Here is an 18916-nt window from a genome sequence, read left to right on the forward strand (position 1 = left end):
CCCCCCCCAATAACTTACAAGTATTCAAGGTGTGTGAAGAAGTACGAAAAAATTACTTGGCGAATCATTTCAGAAGTATGTAATAATAACTCATTGATATATTAATTTACATTAAAAAATTTGAACACATAATATATAACATAATTAATTTTTTTAATATTATCCGCGCAACGTACGGTATACTAGTATATTTAAATGGAGCAGGGCAAGCTTAAATAACATACTTTACACATGGACTTTAAATTTTGGATGGACCACATTTGGTGAATATAATAGAAAGGGGATAAGAGGTTGCATGCATGGATAAAAATTAAAATGGATGGAGTGGAAAGGAAATAAGCAAAGAGTCACACATGCAGCTAAAAGAACGTTCCGTTTTACTTCTTCCCTACATTTTCTCATTCATTTCTCTCTCTATCTTTGTTAAAAAATCACTCCATCAAAATTCTTTTGATATAAAACAGGGGGAAAATATCCAAAATATAAATAGATTTGTTTTTAAAAATAAACAGAGAAGATTTGGAACTCTGATCTCTCCCTCTCTTTCTGGTTTTTGTTTCTTCTTTCCCAAAGAGAGGGAGAAACCAAGCCAAGCTTCTTTCATCAATTATTCCTCTTCGCTTGTTAAGGTAATTACCATTTGTTCCCAAATTGATCGTTTTGAATTCCCTTCATTTAAAAATTATATTATATTAATAGCTAAAAAAAATATGTGCTATGTATATATAAATTGAGGCACCCTTAACTTCTAATGTTATGAATTAAAGATGACTCAAAAATTGTTTTAATTCTCAAATGTGGCATTTTTAGATTTTTCTTTTGTTATAATTGCTGGTTCCGCCCCGAGTGTTGATATAATGGTTTGAATCATGAAACTGCATTTCTTATCCTACTGAATGTGTTGAAAATATAATGAAGTAAAATAAGTGTACTCTCTTTAACAACTTAATATTTTAAATGAGATAGTCACATGGGATTGATTCTCAAGTGTCATCAATTTCATCATTCTTGGTCACTAAAAAGCAAGTCCTTGCGTGTGAAGGGGCGCATGTTGAGAATATTTTGATGTAAATAAAAGTGTGCTGTGTTGCAGTTTTAAGCTTTAAGATGAAATAGTACAGTGGAATTTTTATGGGTATGTATTCATGTAGTTGCAACTCTTGCAAGTATTCTGTAACAGTTCACTAAAAGATTATATTAAATTTTTAGGTGACCACTTTATAAGTTGCCCGCCTCTCTAAGAGAAAAGCATGCTACACCTTTAGTTGATTCCTCTTCCAAAAGAAGAGAATGAAAATGAACCGCTTATGATAGTCGTGGTTGATTCCAGTATCTTACGCAGTGAAATAAACTCTCTATGCTGTTGCATTTTCTCTGGCTGCCACTCCCCTATTCCATCATAGTAAAACCATTCGAGAAGAGCAATTGGGCTCATATTATATCTTTTCTTTCATACTTTTAGACAGAGTGCTTTATCTCAGATTAGGTTTCCACAACAATTGCTTCTATCCACCACGCCTCGGTGAAAAATGTGTATTCTAAAAGATTCACTTAAAGTATTCACACATTTATTGAGCTTTATTAGATATTAATTAATCAAGTCAACTGAAGGAAAATGTAGTATAGCTTTTAAGGCTTGTGCATGATATAATCTACTTTTTGTTCTACTGCATTAGTTTTTCCTCTTTTCTTGTCGGAAGATTAGGGGAGACTGGAATAACGCGAAAAAAGTCTTTAAAAATCTTTATCATCTTTCAATAATGTTTTCATCCACCGGACCACTTCCCCCGATTCTTCTTTGTTGAGACATATTTCGTTGACATAATGCTGCTCTGATCTCCACATTGTTATTTGATTTTGTGTTGACTATGTACTTAACAAATTAGCAAATTCTTTTTCTATTCTAACATAAAGTTTGTTTCATGATTTTGCTAGTTTGTGTGCATTTCATCCATAATTACTCACGAATTCATTCTTAAGCGAAGGAAATAACAACTTATCTTGTCCCCTCTTTGATCATGCTTCCCTGCTTTGACATTTTAACTTTTGTCTCCAATTATTTTTTTTGTTTATTCTCATTTGCAAACACATTTATATTGTTTAAAGGTTTTATCTTAGTGTGATTCAAGTGTGTTCTCTTTGCAAAATTGTGTATTCACTTGATAAATATATTCTACTGTTTTAATAAAATTTTCATTACATGTACATTGTTCAAGTCAGAAAACAAAGAGCAATCTAACTTCTCTACTTTTATCATCGATCTTGAAGATATAATTTAATAAGTAATGGTGTATCCTCTTTAATAGTTAAAATTTTAAATGAAATGCTCGCACAATTGAACATGGTATCAAAACTCTTAGTTTTAGTCGTTTTCCACTGCTACTAAACCTTAAATATGATCTGTTTCTATCCTATATTAATGAGTTCCAATATGCTGTTGAAAAATTGGACATTGCTTAATCAGGACTTATTCAAGTTTACCTGCGTTAATGCAATTTCACAGGTCCTATTGGCGTGTGTGGTACAATTTTGGAAATTCAACTATCCTTCTTTTTCTATGTTCTCTCTTTTGATACTGGCCCAACATTGCCATTGTTAGACTGTATAGTTAGTTCAAGATGTTAGTACTCATTTAAAGTAAGTGTTTGTATTTACTTGTAATTACTGAAAAAAGTTTGAACTCATTATCCCTCCATTTAATTTGAATTTATTAATATACTCACAAAATTCTATTGGACGATGGCGGATTCAAGATTTTAGACCAGCAAGTCCAGTATATCGTTGTATCACTACTCTGTTGTGACTATAGGTATGGAATTTGTATAAATTCTTGTTTCGAAAGCTCTTGGTACATTTATAGGTCTAGATGAAGATATCATAATAATGAGACATTAATTTCTATTTATTTTTGCTCAATTACCAGGTGTCTTTATTTCTTCTGTTCCACAATTGTAATTGGAATCTGGCATGGGACAGAACAAATTCGTAAGCTGAATCAGAATAATGGGTGCTTGTGTGTCAACTCCAGGCCATACAATCAAAGTAAATAAGAGACATCATCATCGTCGCCGTCATAGAAAATTCCGTGGAAAGAATTTGATCTCTCTTGTAGAAGGAACCAGGAGAAGAAACAGTGATGTAGGACCACACATTGCTGTTAGTGAGTTTGTTAGAAGATCTGAGGTTTCCAATTCCAAATACCATCTTACTCAGTTGCAGTGGCATCATACTCAAACAGATGCAACTGGTACGTCATTATTTTGATCATTGTCTATTGTATAAAGCCTGCGGCTGATGAAAATATACCTGATTAAAAGATATCAAGAATGTAAAAGGATATGTATTAGATAAGTGAGATAGACTAAGTGTGTTTAGTAACAAGGGAAATGTTTTCTTGAAAAGAAGTTGGTTTGTTAGTTTCCTAGCTAAAATGTTTCCCAAAAAATTTTGATCAATCAAACACACCCTGGGCTCACAAAATGGGTTTGGGGAGGATAGAGCGTACGCAGACCTTACCACCACCTCATGGAGGTAGAGAGGTTGTTTCCGAAAGACCCTCCGCTCAAGTGCATTAATTCCAAATAAGAAAAGCATAATGGTTAATAAGAAAGACAATATAAAGTCCACAAGAGAGAAACAATAACAACAAAATAGTGTGATAATCAAAATACAATAAACAACATAGGGTAAGGACTAATCCTATACCAAGTACCAAACCTTTGCAAGACAAAACTCTATCCCTACAACCTGTCCACCCTACTACATGACCTTCACTCATTCCTATCTAAAGTCATGTCCTCGGTAATATGAAGGTGCGCCACGTCTTGTCTAATCACATCTCTTCAATACTTTTTCAACCTACCTCTACTCCTCTGTGTACCCCCTACAACCTACCTATTGCACTTCCTCACTGGGGTGTTGACACAGTTCCTCTACACATGCTCAAACCATCTTAATCTCGCTTCCCTCATCTTGCCCACCATAGAAATCACTTCCACATTCTCCCAAATAACCTCATTCCTAATCTTGTAACTCCGAGTATACCATCCATTTGGACATCCTCATCTCCATAACATGCATCTTTTGAACTTGAGATTTCTTGACTGGCCAACCCTCTGCCCCATACAACAAGGATAGTCAATCCACCGATATGTAAAAATTAAATTTAAGTTTAGGTGGTACTTTTTATCACACAAGATTCCATAGGTAAGCCTCCAAATATTTCAATCACACCACCCGAAGTGATGCAAGACATCATCGTCGATGTCCCTACTACCTTTTATTTTAAATATAAATTGGGGGTAGGGGAAGGGGAAATGGGGAGGGGATTGCAATGTAGGGAATTGAACCCTCACCAACAAGGTGGAAGTTCAGGTAGGCAAACAACTGAGCTACAAAGGTTCCCCGTCCCCACTACCTTGGATGACAGACCCAAGATATTTGAAACTCTCTCTCTTGGGAATAGTCTGTGTGGCAAGCCTCACTTCCTCGACGGCTTCATCTATCGAAACACTGATATACATTCCAAATATTCAGTCTTGGTCCTGCTCAAAAATGATATTGTCCATGTGATTCTAAAAATAAACCTATATGAAGAATATTTTCAGATTCTATTTTGTTGAGAGAAGAATGTCAAAAGAGTATATTCAGCTGTCATCTTTACTGTACGATGAAGATTATGTTAATATTGACTATTTTATTCCAAAACAAAATGTTTGAAAGTGATTAGAAAATTTACATGCTTGCAGTTCTTGGCCTAGAAGAAGCTTGGTTTGATACATGCAGCAATGTTGACTCTGACTCAGATGATGACTTCAGTAGCGTCTATGGAGGTAATGCACATCTTTTTTTTTCTGTTGTTTTTACCCACATTTGACATCAATATTCTATTAGCTAATTAGCTGCTAGAGTGATCCCTTCTTCCAACATAATAGACACCACGTCTAAATTTCTCTTTGCTTATTTATACTCTTTAACTTTTGTAGATCGATTCCCAAGAACTGGACAGGTTCTTCAATATGAAACTTCATCATGCTTTATGGATAACAACCTTAAGTACAAGGAGTACCACGAAAGATGTCTCAAGATAGATGGCAGTAGATCAGATAAGTTTTTGCTCAAAGATGGAGTTAACAGTCCGAAAGGACTTGCACTTATAGGTGGTCAGGGCTATGAAGTTCCGTCCCTTGGGAAGCACGAAGTCCTTGGTGCCCAAAGGAAGAGATATTTGGATCGTGCATATGGAAGTTTTAATAGTGTTAAGGAGGATAAACTTGGTATGCTGGAGAAAACTCAAGAGAATGTTCTTAAGACTGTCCTACCGAAGCTGGTTACTTCCTTGAGTTTTAATGAACAGATCATTAGTGCATCGAAATCAGGCCAAGTTTCTAAAGTAAAGCAATCAACTATAAGGCTTTCTCTAAAGAAAACATCTGTGGATGGAAAAGAAGACGATAAATATTGTAAGTACCTCGCCACTTACAATTTCAATATCATTCTTTCATCTTAAATTAAGCTAAAAGGCAAAAATCATTACATGCATTTTTTTTCCATGAAATCTCTGTGTTTTCCTTATTCTTTATGAATCTAATTGGTAATTTTATTCTTATTGTGATCATGATATGATGGTGACTTTGTAATTATTTTTCTTGTTGTTACAAAATATGGTATCCAAATCACAGGTGTAAATTAAGAATATTTCCTTCTATTAATTTTGATATGTTCCCTTCTATAGAATCCTTGTAATTGTATAGGTACCTTCAATATTCATGAATAGAGATACTACTTCTTCCTTTTGATTACAGGGTAGCAGTAAGTTTCTTCCCAGTTTGGCTCCATGCTATATTGTTCACACTATAGTTTGGCATAGGCGTGAAGGGGATTTAGAGTGGGTTGGAGTCTCATATTGGTTTGGGAATGGACTGACCATCTGCTTATATATATGGACTTGGGCGATCCTTGGGGTTTAGTAAGACTGAAGTATATGTTTACGCTTATTCTAGAATGTAAAATATAGGAGAGCAAACATATGGTTGAGGGACAAATGTTTAAGTCGTAATCTCACCTAAGAACACAATAACTAAGTTTTGAACCATGTCTTTAAAGAATTGAGAATCGTGGACCAATTAGGTTTAAATCCTGGATCCATCTCTGATTGTAGGTGCATCAAAAAAATATCTTTTTCGTCCTAGAGCCGGGCTGCAAATTCCTTGTTGCACAGAAGAAAAGTTTAGTGCAAGAAGTTGGTCAAAGATTGATCCCTCAAACTTTAAGCTACGTAGCGATAGTTATTTCAGGTATACTCCTAAGTGGAATCCTTTTTAAGTGTGACAATATATCTTGTAAATGATAATTTATTACCCATACATTTCCTTGATTAAATCTTGCAGTGACAAGAGAAAATCTCCTGCTCCAAGCGTGTCTCCTTATATTCCTACTGGGGTTGATTTATTTGTGTGTCCTAAGAAGATAAATCACATTGCACAACACCTTGTGCTTCCCTCTGCAAAAGGAGATGGAAAATTTCCTCCATTACTAATTGTCAATATTCAGTTGCCTACTTATCCCGCTCCAATGTTCGTTGGTGATGGTGATGGAGAAGGCTTGAGCCTTGTCATATATTTCAAAATTTCTGAAACTTTTGACAAAGACGTTTCTCCCCAGTTTCAGGACAGCATCAAGGTACATTCATGTCTAAAAAAATTCTCTTACTTGAAAGATATGAAAATGAATATGTGCCAAACTTATAAGATACACTTCACTCTTTGCATGGAACAATTTTATAGCTCACAGAACACGGCTTCTCCATTTTTACCGCCGAGTAGGTAGCAGTTGGTATGAGTCTTTTGCTTCCATGGTTTCTCTGTTTTTCTAGAATATGATATTTCTCAATGTCATTATTGGGAAGATATGGAAAAAATGTCTAATTCTTTCTTTAACTAATTAGAAAAAAGCTTGTCTTACATTTTATGAGATCTCTTAAGTCGTTGGTATTACATGAAATAGATTTTTTTATGATCAAGAGGTGAATCGAGAAATTCAAATTTGATGCTTCAACCTTTAGGCTCTTAGTACATTATGGGGTTCAACATTTAACATTTTTGTGGACATATCAATTATTTTGCTCTTATGCATCTACATTTCTTGTAGAAATGTCGGTTCGGTTTAACCTAGTGATATAATTCTTCATCTGTCTCTTTCCATGAAAGTGGTAGTAGGGATCGGAGAACTTTCAACATGACTTGCTTTGGTATTAAATTTTCATTTCAATATTCGTACGACAGAGATTAGTTGAGGATGATATGGAAAAGGTTAAAGGATTTGCAAGAGAATCGTCTGTTCCTTTTAGAGAGAGGTTGAAGATTATGGTTGGAGTGGTTAATCCAGATGAGATTGTTTCAAATGCTACTGAAAGTAAGCTTTTGAATGCTTACAATGAGAAGCCAGTGCTTTCGCGCCCTCAACACAGCTTTTATCAGGTGGATACTCTATCCTACTGAGCATAGAGTATAATAGGTTACATTTAATTGATAGTCTAAAAGTCTTTACAATCCAGAGCATATAACTTAAATTCTTTATTTATCTTGACTTTAGCAATATTTTTACGTCATCGAACATGAACATCAAGTCTATCTTTCCTTTTTCTGTTTATTGCAGGGACCAAATTACTTCGAGGTTGATCTCGACATTCATCGCTTCAGCTACATTGCAAGAAAGGGATTAGACTCTTTTAGAGAGCGTTTAGGATTCGGGATACTGGATCTTGGTCTAACAATTCAGGTTTCCCTTTTTTTTACTTGTAATATATCAGCAAGAATTGAATATATTAGGATTGAGGAAGTTAGCTTTGATTTAGGCTTAAGATGATATATTTATTGATTACATCAACAGTACAACTTTATTTTTTTTAACATTACCAGTGTAGATTACTTAATACTTGTCACATTATGATTCAATAATGTATATTTTATTAGTTAGTGCATGAAACTTAAATTCATCGATAAATAATGCAGGCGCAAAAGCCAGAGGAATTACCGGAGAAAGTTCTTGGATGTGTGAGATTGAACAAAATTAATTTTGTTGATAATGACCAAATACCAACACTTATGTGCGTTGAAGATTCATTTTCAGATTGATATTATTACTTCCACCTGCATTTGTAGTGGAGGAGTCTTCAAATAGTCCCCCTTGTAATTATGAAATTCCAGTTTTCTATAAAACATATTTTATAAGAGCCCACAAATATTTTTTGTTATTACATATGACAAACTACTAACATTTTAATATGACAATTTGGTAACTTCCAAAAAAATTTGCTAATTAAAATCAATACATAACTATTTTTGAGAGCCCCTCATTTGTATTTTCAATTTTTGTGAACATCATGGTGTATTGGGTAAAACTTGTCTGTCATATGTGGCATGAAGCAAAACATGTGTAGATTGATAGGACAAGGAAAATCGGATCCTGGGGGAATACACCCTTGAGATAGAGGGAAGAAATGCAGCAGACAAATGAAAGGAATTGTACCCTAGTGATGTGGATAAAAGGACAAACGAGATAAAATATAAAAAGGGTTTGGTGAGTGGAAGAGCCCGTACACATTATTAATAACATCACCACGCGACCCTCTATAATTGGTTTTAGTACTTTAGGGTTCAAGAGGAGCATTATTTATTGGCTAAAGCTTCTAATGACATCACAATATTCAGAACTGGTTTGATAGTGACAAAGTGAACCAGGTTCACTAACTTGAAGGAAGGAAAAGAGAAACTGCGCGAATAGGAACACCTTGTTAAAGAAGAAGAATTATAATAAGGAAAGAATGTGACGAATGGAAAACTGCTTTCCTTGTATGACTCAACTAGGGTTTCACACATTCCTATTAAAGGAAAAGGGAAACTGCGCGAATAGGAACATCTTGAGAGGGATCATAAAAGAACTCTCAACAAGTACGTGGGTGCGCTAACCGAGTTGATCAACATAAAAGGTTGGCCAGAATTGATCGAGGCCCTCACAGGTTACTAGGATAATGAAAGAATGGTATTCCAATTCGGGACTGTGGAGATCACCCCGACTATCAAAGAGATTCGAGACTGCATCGACATAGTGGGTACAGGGTTGGAGAGAAGAGCAAGAAAGCAAGAAGACATATTCACACCCAACAAACCTTCTGTAGAGAATATAACAGACTGGCTCGGGTTAGAAAAAGATTTTGTCTACTAGTGGCAAGAGTCTAACATAGCATTCAGAGACATCTATGTCAGTTTCGGGCACACAAGCTTTTACACTAAATATAACCAGGAGTTCAAGGTATCCTACAGAGAATGGAACGAAATTCGTCCTTTAGCATTTTCTGTATCATTGTTGGGAACAATGGTCTTTCCACATGGACCGAGTCTGAGTATCAACACCCGAGTCATAACACTCGCACATACTTTTTTCAAAGGATACAACATTCAAGGACAAGTGAAGTACTACCCTATAGCTGCGTCATTCTGTCGGATATGTATCGAGCCTTGGGAAAGTGCAAGGAAAGGCATCGCTATTTCCAAGGGTGTAATATACTCCTTCAGTGGTGGATTTTGAGTCACTTTGCAAAGGGGCTGGGACTTGGGAGTTGCAAACTTCGGATAATTAGAATACCCTCAAAGATTTGATCGATATATTGTTTTGGGCAAATCTGAAGAATCAGAGAACGAGGGGTAGATGGGCTCAGATTTTTTCCGAACTAAGAGGAGAGGATATCCAATGGATACTCGATCACTTCATATCAAAAGAAGTCGTCATAGAAGGCTGAAGACATCGTGTGCTTCCTTACCAGGTATTAGGGGAATATGCCCGTATGCACCTTTCCAAGTGCTTCGACAGTTTGGGAGGATGCAAACCACGCCTCCAGAGGCGTACTATGACGCCTATGTGTACGATATTGGGGAAGATAGAGTGCACTAGGTTTTAGAAATGCTGAGAGAGTGGAAAGGGGCTAAGTGGATGGATTGAGACACCATTGCCCCAGACCGATTCAACGCCGGATATGATGAGACTTAAAAAGCTTGGTTGAAAGATAACATACAAAGAATCTCCTCTTCGATCCCGCGAGTTTTTGCAGTATAGAAGACAAGGTGGCCAAGGCTGTGATCGAGTTAAGGGAGGTAAAACGTGAAGCCCAGGAAATGTACGTCAAATATATTGATAACCAAGATGCTCTTGAGAAGGAAACTCAAGAAGTGGAAAAGCTAAGACGTGGATATGATGAATTTGATTCCTGGGTCAAAGAGAAGATAGAGAGGATGCGATACGAAAGCTGGAAAGATAAAGGATGCTGGGCGAAGGTTTCTTGCTAATACTACGATGTATGTTTCAGCAATACAATACTCAGGAGAGCAACGAAGGAGCAGGCCCGTCAGGGATAGCATAGTGGATTTCGCCCCTGCGCGGGTTTTTATAAGTATTACTGTCAATTTTCAGCCTCTGCGTGGGCCTGCCTTTATTACATTTTCGTACATTTAAATGGCCCCTGCGTCGGTCTGTTACTTCATATTTTGTTCCTTTATTTCTCATTGTGAACATTAAGTATTATTGTGTGAAATTTGTTTGGGGGGGTTGATTATCTGGTTCAAATTCATGTGTACATCATTCAAATGTGCTAGGCCTACCCTTGGCACAAAAGGGTCCCCTGTATGTTTAGAAGGCGATTCATATGCGTTTTAACTTCTTATGTGCTATGTTACTGTGAATGAGGATATCATAAACACACTCCTTTCCAGAAATTTCCAGAAAAATACAAGTCACAATAACAAAATCCGTCCAAAATTTCCGAGTTTTAAGTTTCTCAATCAAAAGCAAAACTCGATCTCCAGAAAGGATAAGAGTATCAAGGTGGAACTTACGGGAGAGGAGTTACAGAGAAAGATAGAACAAATCACATGGGAAATTCAAGAGGTCAAAGAAGAAGGACTCAGGGTCGAAGTTGCCACATCAGTCTACAAAGCCGCAACTGCGGCGCTGGATGAGGATTTGGGGTCAAAAATGAAGAAGAAGAAAGACATTGAGGCAGAGAGAGAGAGAGGATTTGAGTAAGAAGTTAAATATGCTTCGACTGAGGGTTCAAGAAAGGGAAGCAAGAGAACCATAGATAGAGTCGGAAACCGCAAGTCTGTTAGCCAAAAATGCATCACTTAATGAGGAACTGACAGCAGAGATGGCGGAATTCATCACTATGAAGGAAAGAATGTATGCATTAAGGAAGAAGAACAATGCGTTCCACCATAACATGATCATCAAACTTTAGAAAATGCACGGGAAATACTCTATACGCGAGCTAGAGGCTAGTGGTGGTCTAGACGACACTCACCCTAGGGAAATTGAGGAAGACATTGACGAGGAAATCGTCTATAATCCTCCATTTCTGGGCCGTCTGAGAGGAGAAGATAAGTGAATCACTAATTCGGCCTACGAGCCGACACATCGCGTGGGAGCGAATGTTATGTCTTGCGCTTTTTTGTATGATATCTAGGGTGGAAACCTCATGAGGACGTGGCTTCAGTCTTTGGGAAAAAAAACCCTTCAAAGGTATGTGCCTTCCACCCGAACCAATGAGGTCATACTATAGAAGAATTTGTGTAGCTTAAGGTGAGAATTTGCAGCCAGATCGACATTGGGAACATCCCGCACTTGTTTGGCTGGAACACTTTCCTCACCTATGATCAGTCAGGGCCCAGTGATCACACCCGATTCATTTGTCCTTATTTCATGCCGTTCCAGACGGTGCTAGAAATCTACAGTGATTTGGTTCGGAATGGGGTCTTAGCCTCTCTCCACGATGATGACAGAGGTCTCGATCTCATTGGAGGAGGAATATTTAAACCTTGTGCTTACCATGATGCTATAGATCATAGCCTCTCAACATGTCTCAGTTTTTGCTATGACGTCGAATCCTTTGTCGATATGGTAAAAATTCGAGTCGAGTTTATTGCTCGTGATTGAGACGACGTTGAGAAGAAGAATGAATGAGATATAGTCATCATTTTATGTTTAAAGCTTTGTTGTTGTCTTTCAATTTCCATGTAACCATCCAGAATGAATGAAAGAAAATCAATATTTTATCTTGTATCCGATCTACGTAGGGCCTGAATTCTGCTTGTCAGATACGTAGGCAGCCTTTCAAGGCCCGGCCCCTATCTTTCAAAAATTTCATTCTTCCCCCCTTTCATGTTACGAGAAGATACAAAGACCAGATCAACGAACATCAAAGAACAACTGCAAGAAGACCTTAGCTCAACTTGATTTAGCCTTTATGAGATGGTGTCGAACCAAGAAGCAAGCAAACTTCTGCTTGTTAAAAAATCTCTTTCCGTCCTTACTAGTGGGTTGATGATATCCTCAAACAAAGTAACTTGTGTGTTTATCTACTCTATGTGTGATATTATGCATTTTGCATTCTGAATTTAAACTGACAAACCTGCCTTTGAGTTGTTTTCCTCCTCAGGTACTTTGAAACTGATCTGTGTCGATTAAGCTGGCAGATCATCCTTATTTTACCAGATCCAAAGGTCCCGCAGATTCTTTTCCCAGATAAGATTCATACAAAGGAAAAGCAGTAATAGGAGACAAAAATGAAGAAGTAAGTCTCACCGACGTTATGGTGTCTCCACCCACCATAGCGGACCAGAACGAATTGATTATGCAACTGATGCAACAGATGTCAGAAATAAGGGTGGAGATGCAAAGGAGACAGGATTTGCCTCCACAGGTTTTGCTTCTAAAATTGCTGATAGGAGACCTTCTATCTACTTCCCTTCTTTAAGCATTGATCCAGCTATGAATCAACATCTACACCTACTCAGAATCCTTCCATTATAGACCTGACTACCCAATATCCTCAATATGCTTCCAAATCCTACCAAACTCCACCTCCTCCTCAAAACAACCACACCCAAATGCCACCCCATCCTCAAAATACCCAACATCAAACCGCTCCACCACCACAAAACCAGAGCCATAATCCAAACCAAAATACATTCATTCCCCGAACACCCTACCACCACTTAAATCAAAATACCAATCCTCATATTTATCCGCAAAACTACCAAACCACCCAAAATGCCCAAAGTCCTTCCGTAGATCCACCCCTACCTAAAAGAACAACTTTTCATATTCTCATCCCGACTGAGCACGACGTGCATGGTCCTAAGCTGGATAACTATGAGGAACAGGAAAGAGAATGGAGGGCAAAGAAAGAAGCGAAAGTGGATATAAAGGATTAAATCAGGAAAGCGATGAAAGAATTCAAAAGCATCCCCGATGCCGCTGGTCTAAACTATGAGGATTTGTGCATCCATTCAAATTTGAATCTTCCTGAAGGGTTCAAGATTCTTAAGTTTGATACTTTCGAAGGAATAGGGAATCCTATGGTGTAACACCTTGAAAATCCAAGACTCATTGTAAAGCCTAACATGGGTGTCATAGAGTCTAAACACTGTTTTTAGTCTATTTTTAATGGATATAGATCATTTAGGAGATTTATAAACCAAAACGTCCAAAACATCCAGGAAGTTTGTTCAAAGGGATGATAGTGTGCCTTAGCCTACTTGACTAAGTTTAGGAGTCAGATTTGTGCGAACGTTGGTGAAAAGGTAACTAATGGGTGTTTGAGTTGTTCCATGGCTAAAACGTCTAGGTACGACTCCCCAAGTACCAACCAAGGGCCCTTGAGGAGGACCCCTGCAGTTTGATGCAGCACTGCCTGGTAGTGTGCATTGACGGGACGGACGACGTCCTATGTGTAGATCGACGGGGCGTCGATGCCACCGTCGTCCCACACTTATCAAATTGTAGAAAAGCCTCGCCTTCAACAGTCTCTGACCGGACTTACGGATGTGCAGCACGGATCGTCGGTGGACCAACGGTACATCGATCGAAGTCTCGTCGATGGGGTCTGCAATTCCTACACGTTTTAAATTAAGTTCATTTAACTAACTAAGTTTTTTAGGGGTTAGTTGGGGATTCAAGAGAGACTTATTAAGTTGATCAAGTCCTACTATAAATACCCTCAACCCTCATTAATCAAAACACAACTCTCAAATAAACCCTCTTGCTTCTCTCTTCTTTGTTTCTCTAATTGGAAGACGCCATAGAAGCTTAGCTTGGAAGGTTAATTGGGGGCTGGAAAAGGGTTGATTCTTCATCAAATTGTTAAGAAACATTAAGGTATGGGTTCTATTCACCTTTGAGATCCTTTCCTCAAAGGGTTCCTTCAAAAATAGATTTCAAAAGTTTAGTTTTCTTATGGGTTTCATTAAATTACGAAATTGAAGTTATGGATTGAGTTGTTAATGATTTTTTAGGATTATATTGAGTATATTAATATTTAATTCAAATTGTTTATGGTAATTGTTGATGGTTTTCTCTAAATTGAAGAATATGGTCCTCCATCCCTAACCCTAGGTAGTGATCTTGACCTATATTGTATTGTGATCATTCAATTGAGTTGGTTGTTGATTAGATTACTATCCTATGGTGTTATTATGATTAAATTAAAATGAGTTGTAGGCCTGTCATGCTAGTTATTGATATATCATTTAGGGTTGTGAATTATAATATGAAATTAGCCCATGTACCTTGTCTCAAGTTGTAATCTAAAGGTGAATTGTGTTATCGAGATGCAATTGGACTTGTTAATTTATTGGTTATCATTGTGTGATGATGTTACTCCCAGATTGGGTTGAATTATGGGTTGATGGTAAGACCTTGATGATAGACTATGAGGAAGAATTGGTAAGCCGTAGAATCTCTATCTTTACTTCCAATTGATATTAATTGTTTTTAAGTAATGATATTACATTGGAGTATGCCTTATACTAGGATTATAAGGTGGTATGATGTTGAATTGAAATGTCTTGACTATGTTGTGAGGTTGATTAAGGTGTATGTGCTATAAATATGGTGAAAACTATCAATGAGCCTTAATATGTTATGAAATGCTAAAGTGTTAACCTCACTTATATGAATTGTGATGAAAAGGCTTGTACTCATACAATTTTAATTGAGCTATTGATGATGATGATTATACGAGGGGTAGACCCTATGGCCTAAATTAAATTATGATTGATAATTAAAGGCTTAAAGACATTTCAAAAAGGGACACTAGTTTAGCACCGAGTGAACTAGATAGAGAAGTGTCCTTTCCCACATAGGGAAGGTAGGAGCAGTACATTACTCTTGAGATTTGAGACTATAATGCATGGCGCATATAGAGGGTCCCAAGTAAATCTCTTAGTTCTTGAACTATGTTCCCCCCATAGGAATACTAGCAAGTGGATCCACGTAGTTGCTATGTTTCATGTTTTGGTACTACCTTGGCAAGTAGTCTACCTTCTTTCGGTGTAGGGTTTTATGACACCGGATTCCACACTAGCTCATGTGGTCTATGTCGGTTAGCGCAACATGTCCCCAAAAGGTAAAATGAATTAAAGGATTTAAACCCTAACTTGGATAACCTAAGGGGTCTAGCTTAGTGTAGGTAGGGGTATGGGACTCTACTTAGACATTACTCTAGTTAGCCTTGAGGGGAGTCTTAGGAGGAGGTTCTTATATGTTTATGTTATGATAATATATGATGTATATATGATGACCATTGCACATTGTTGACACTATATGTTGATTATTTCATTTATGAATATGCCTTGGATTATAATGATAATATACTATGAAATGCAAGCCTAAATACCATGATATGTAAAGTTGTACATAGGTCATGTTTTCATGTTGAGGGTACTTGATTGAGTAAGGTTATGGGGCTTTGCTTGGTCATTGCACATGTTGACTTGATATGTACTTGTGAGTAGTTGTCTTGTTGACGGAGATTGGCCCTCGAGTACAAAGGCAGAAGGGAGCTTGACTGCAAGACCCACCCGTCGAGCAGGGACGAAAGTCGGCCTTAGTGATCCGACAGTGCCGAGTGGATATGATATGTTTGTCTGGTATTCATTCTTGTGATATTGTTCCTTGATGTCAGGGTTGTTGCAAATCATGATTTCAAGTATGTTCGGATATGTATTACTTGTTGATATAGTAAGCATGTTTGGTTGGTTAATATGACTTACTTGACTTGCATTAGGCCCCTATAGGGGTAACTTGGCATGTGTTTATAAAAAGTCCCTTTTAGCATGTTTTGCTTGTGTATGTGCATAAGATATCATACTTAGTACATGTGAAGTACTAACCCCATTTTCTTCCCTTTTTCCCAAACCTTTTAGGTTCCAGTCGTTGAGGAGTTTTTGGAGGCGACATTATTGAAGGCTTAGATTCTTCCTTTCATCCAAGTGGGGTAGGTCCTCAACTTTCAAGGGCAATGCCATCTTCTTGATTTGGATTTTGTTATTAGCTTATTGACTCTATCATTTCTTTCCTTGTTAATTGAATATTGTACTTTCGTATGACCTATACATGGTTTTGTTGAATTGATGTAAGGGCTATGGCCGTGTTGTGATATCCGTTTAGATTGTATCAGATGAGACAATCATTGAGGTTATTTCTATATTCTTATATATGTATGTGCAATAAAAGTAGAAGGCTATGTAACCTTCCTATATGAAGGGTTTATGTATACTCGATATGAATATATGTATATATATATATATGTATATATATATATATATATATGTGTGTATATATATATATATATATGTGTGTGTGTATATATATATATATATATATTATGTGTATGTAGAGGTCTTTGTAAACTTCCAAGTAGAGACAATGAAAGTTTTAAATTTTTCCACATCTTTCAACCTATTAATGTAATGATATGAAACTCAGAGGCTAGTCTTAGTTCCTTAAAAAGCATGATGACGCCGGTTACATCTAGGGGGTAAACCCGGATGTGACAAACTTGGTATCAGAGCATGAGGTTGAATATCGTTGAGTTATGTTTCTCTCCCTACCACGTCTATGTAGGTTTGTATTCATAGTTTTGAAGCGCACCACAGTTATGAGTAGGAACCTATATAATGCATAGGAATCGCTGTCTTTCTTGGAAATCTTATATCGTGCCAAAAGAATATACTTATGGTGTGTTTTTGCATCTAATCCTATTGTTATGCTTATAGGAAGTATGAACACTCGAAGGAATGCGGCTCGAAGACTTAAGGAGGAAGTTTCAAATGCGGGAGCTCCTCCCCATGATAACCAAGCCCCTCTACTTGAGGAAAATGCTAATGTTGATCAAGCCCCGGTTAACCCTGCACCTATGACGGAGGCGGATATGAGGGATATTCTTTCTCAAATGGCTCAAGCTATGATTACTCAAGCACAAGCTGCGACGTTTCAATCCCAAGCTACGACGGCTCAAGGCAATCAGGATGTTTTTCCCCGTCCTCATCAACAAGTCACTACTATGGCATCCCGTCTAAGGGACTTCACTCGGATGAACCCTCTTATTTTCTATGGGTCTAAGGTTGATGAAGATCCCCAAGAATTCCTCGATGAGGTCTACAAGGTACTATATGCTATGGGGGTTTCTTCAAGTGAGAAGGTCGAGTTGGCCTTATATGAACTCAAGGATGTGGATCAAACATGGTATGTGATAATAGGCCGTTTAGGGGTAGTCGGTTACTTGGGAAATCTTTAAGGTGGCTTTTCAAGATCGGTTCTTCCCTAGAGAGATGAGGGAGGATAAAGTGACGGAGTTCATCAATCTTCGTCAAGGAGGGAAGAGTGTCCATGAGTACTCTTTGGAATTCATTGAGTTGTCCAAATATGCTCCTTCTTTGGTCTCCGATCCTAGAGACCAAATGAGCCATTTTGTGATGGGGGTGTCGGAGGTCTTACAAGAGGAGTGCTATCTTCCATGCTACATGACAACATGAATATTTCCTGTCTTATGGTTTATGCAAGAAGGGTTGAGGAGGCAAGAGTTAAGTGAAAAAGTAGAGATGCTAAGAGGGCAAGGTCATTTGATGGTGGTTCTTCAAAGAATAGGCTTGAGATACAAGACAAGCCTAAATTTAAGAAGCCGGTTTCAAATCAAGTCCCTTCTAAATTCCCAATAGCTAGTGGTGATAGGGTGTATAACCCTAAATTCAAGAGGGAAAAGGTACTAATTCACCAAATGAGAAGCCAACTTTTGTAAAGTGTGGTAAAAAGCACTATGGTGATTGCCTTAAGGGGATGGATAATTGCTTTAGTTGTGGAAAGAGTGGTCACAAGATGAGAGATTGTCCAAACTTGAAGAGTCAAGACAAGGGTAGTGGCCAAGCTCAATCAAGTAGTTCTAGTGATGCTCGAAAGAAGAACCGCTTCTATGCTCTTCGCTATAGGGGTGAGCAAGAGACCTTTCCCGATGTGGTGACTTGTATGATTAAAGTTTTTTCTCTTGATGTAAATGCCTTTCTTAATCCCAACGCTGCTTTATCATTTGTTACACCCCTAATAGCTAAAAGGTTTGAAATTTTACCTTATATTTTGCATGAGCCTTTTCTTGTGTCTACTCCAGTGGTAGAGTCGGTTGTTGCTAAAAGAGTCTATCAAAATTGTCCTATTTCATTGCCCAATAGAGTTTCTAATGTAGATCTAGTTGAACTAGATATGCTTGATTTTGATATCATTTTGGGTATCGATTGGTTACATGATAGTTTTGATACTATTGATAGTAGGACAAGAGTTGTGAGGTTTAATTTCCCAAATGAACCCGTTGTGGAGTGGAATAGTGTGAATTCTATTCGTAGAGGTTGCATCATATCTTGTCTAGAAGCATGTAAAATGATCTTAAAGTGTTTTCTTTATCATATAGTAAGAGTCCAAGATTTGGATTCTGAAATTTCTCCTATTGAGTCGGTCCCCGTTGTGAGTGAATTTCCTAAGGTTTTTCCCAATGACCTTCCCGGTATTCCTCCTGAAGGGGAAATTGATTTTGGTA

General features: G+C 37.5%; 1 protein-coding gene and 1 long non-coding RNA gene across 3 annotated transcripts; both read left to right on the forward strand.

Moving 5' to 3' along the window:
- The first annotated feature begins 339 nt into the window (after nt 1–339).
- LOC107013049 lies at nt 340–8288 on the forward strand. Of its 2 annotated transcripts, XM_015213034.2 has the most exons (11): nt 340–629; nt 2504–2637; nt 2754–2809; nt 2924–3247; nt 4749–4832; nt 4986–5462; nt 6161–6296; nt 6390–6681; nt 7284–7478; nt 7657–7779; nt 8013–8288. In XM_015213034.2, exons 4-11 carry the CDS (start codon nt 3004–3006, stop codon nt 8133–8135), a joined length of 1674 nt encoding a protein of 557 aa, XP_015068520.1. In that variant the 5' UTR covers nt 340–629; nt 2504–2637; nt 2754–2809; nt 2924–3003; the 3' UTR covers nt 8136–8288. The 2 variants fall into 2 exon arrangements, with proteins under 2 accessions (XP_015068520.1, XP_027770984.1); XM_027915183.1 differs by lacking the exon at nt 2504–2637 and having other exon boundaries at nt 451–629.
- A 4097-nt stretch (nt 8289–12385) lies between these two features.
- LOC114076345 lies at nt 12386–17718 on the forward strand. Its single transcript, XR_003577177.1, has 3 exons — nt 12386–14208; nt 16257–16327; nt 17109–17718. It is a non-coding gene; the product is annotated as an uncharacterized LOC114076345 (long non-coding RNA).
- Nucleotides 17719–18916: the final 1198 nt, after the last annotated feature.

Source organism: Solanum pennellii, chromosome 3 (genome assembly GCF_001406875.1).
Source record: "Solanum pennellii chromosome 3, SPENNV200".
Classification (NCBI taxonomy): domain Eukaryota; kingdom Viridiplantae; phylum Streptophyta; class Magnoliopsida; order Solanales; family Solanaceae; genus Solanum; species Solanum pennellii.

What these genes read in the sequence shown, in the direction of transcription:
- LOC107013049 (XM_015213034.2), top strand. Translation starts at nt 3,004, where the DNA reads ATGGGTGCTTGTGTGTCAACTCCAGGCCATACAATCAAAGTAAATAAG. An exon ending in AGTTTCAGGACAGCATCAAG is followed by an intron (nt 6,682 to 7,283) that starts GTACATTCATGT and finishes TTCGTACGACAG; the next exon opens with AGATTAGTTGAGGATGATAT. An exon ending in CTCAACACAGCTTTTATCAG is followed by an intron (nt 7,479 to 7,656) that starts GTGGATACTCTA and finishes TGTTTATTGCAG; the next exon opens with GGACCAAATTACTTCGAGGT.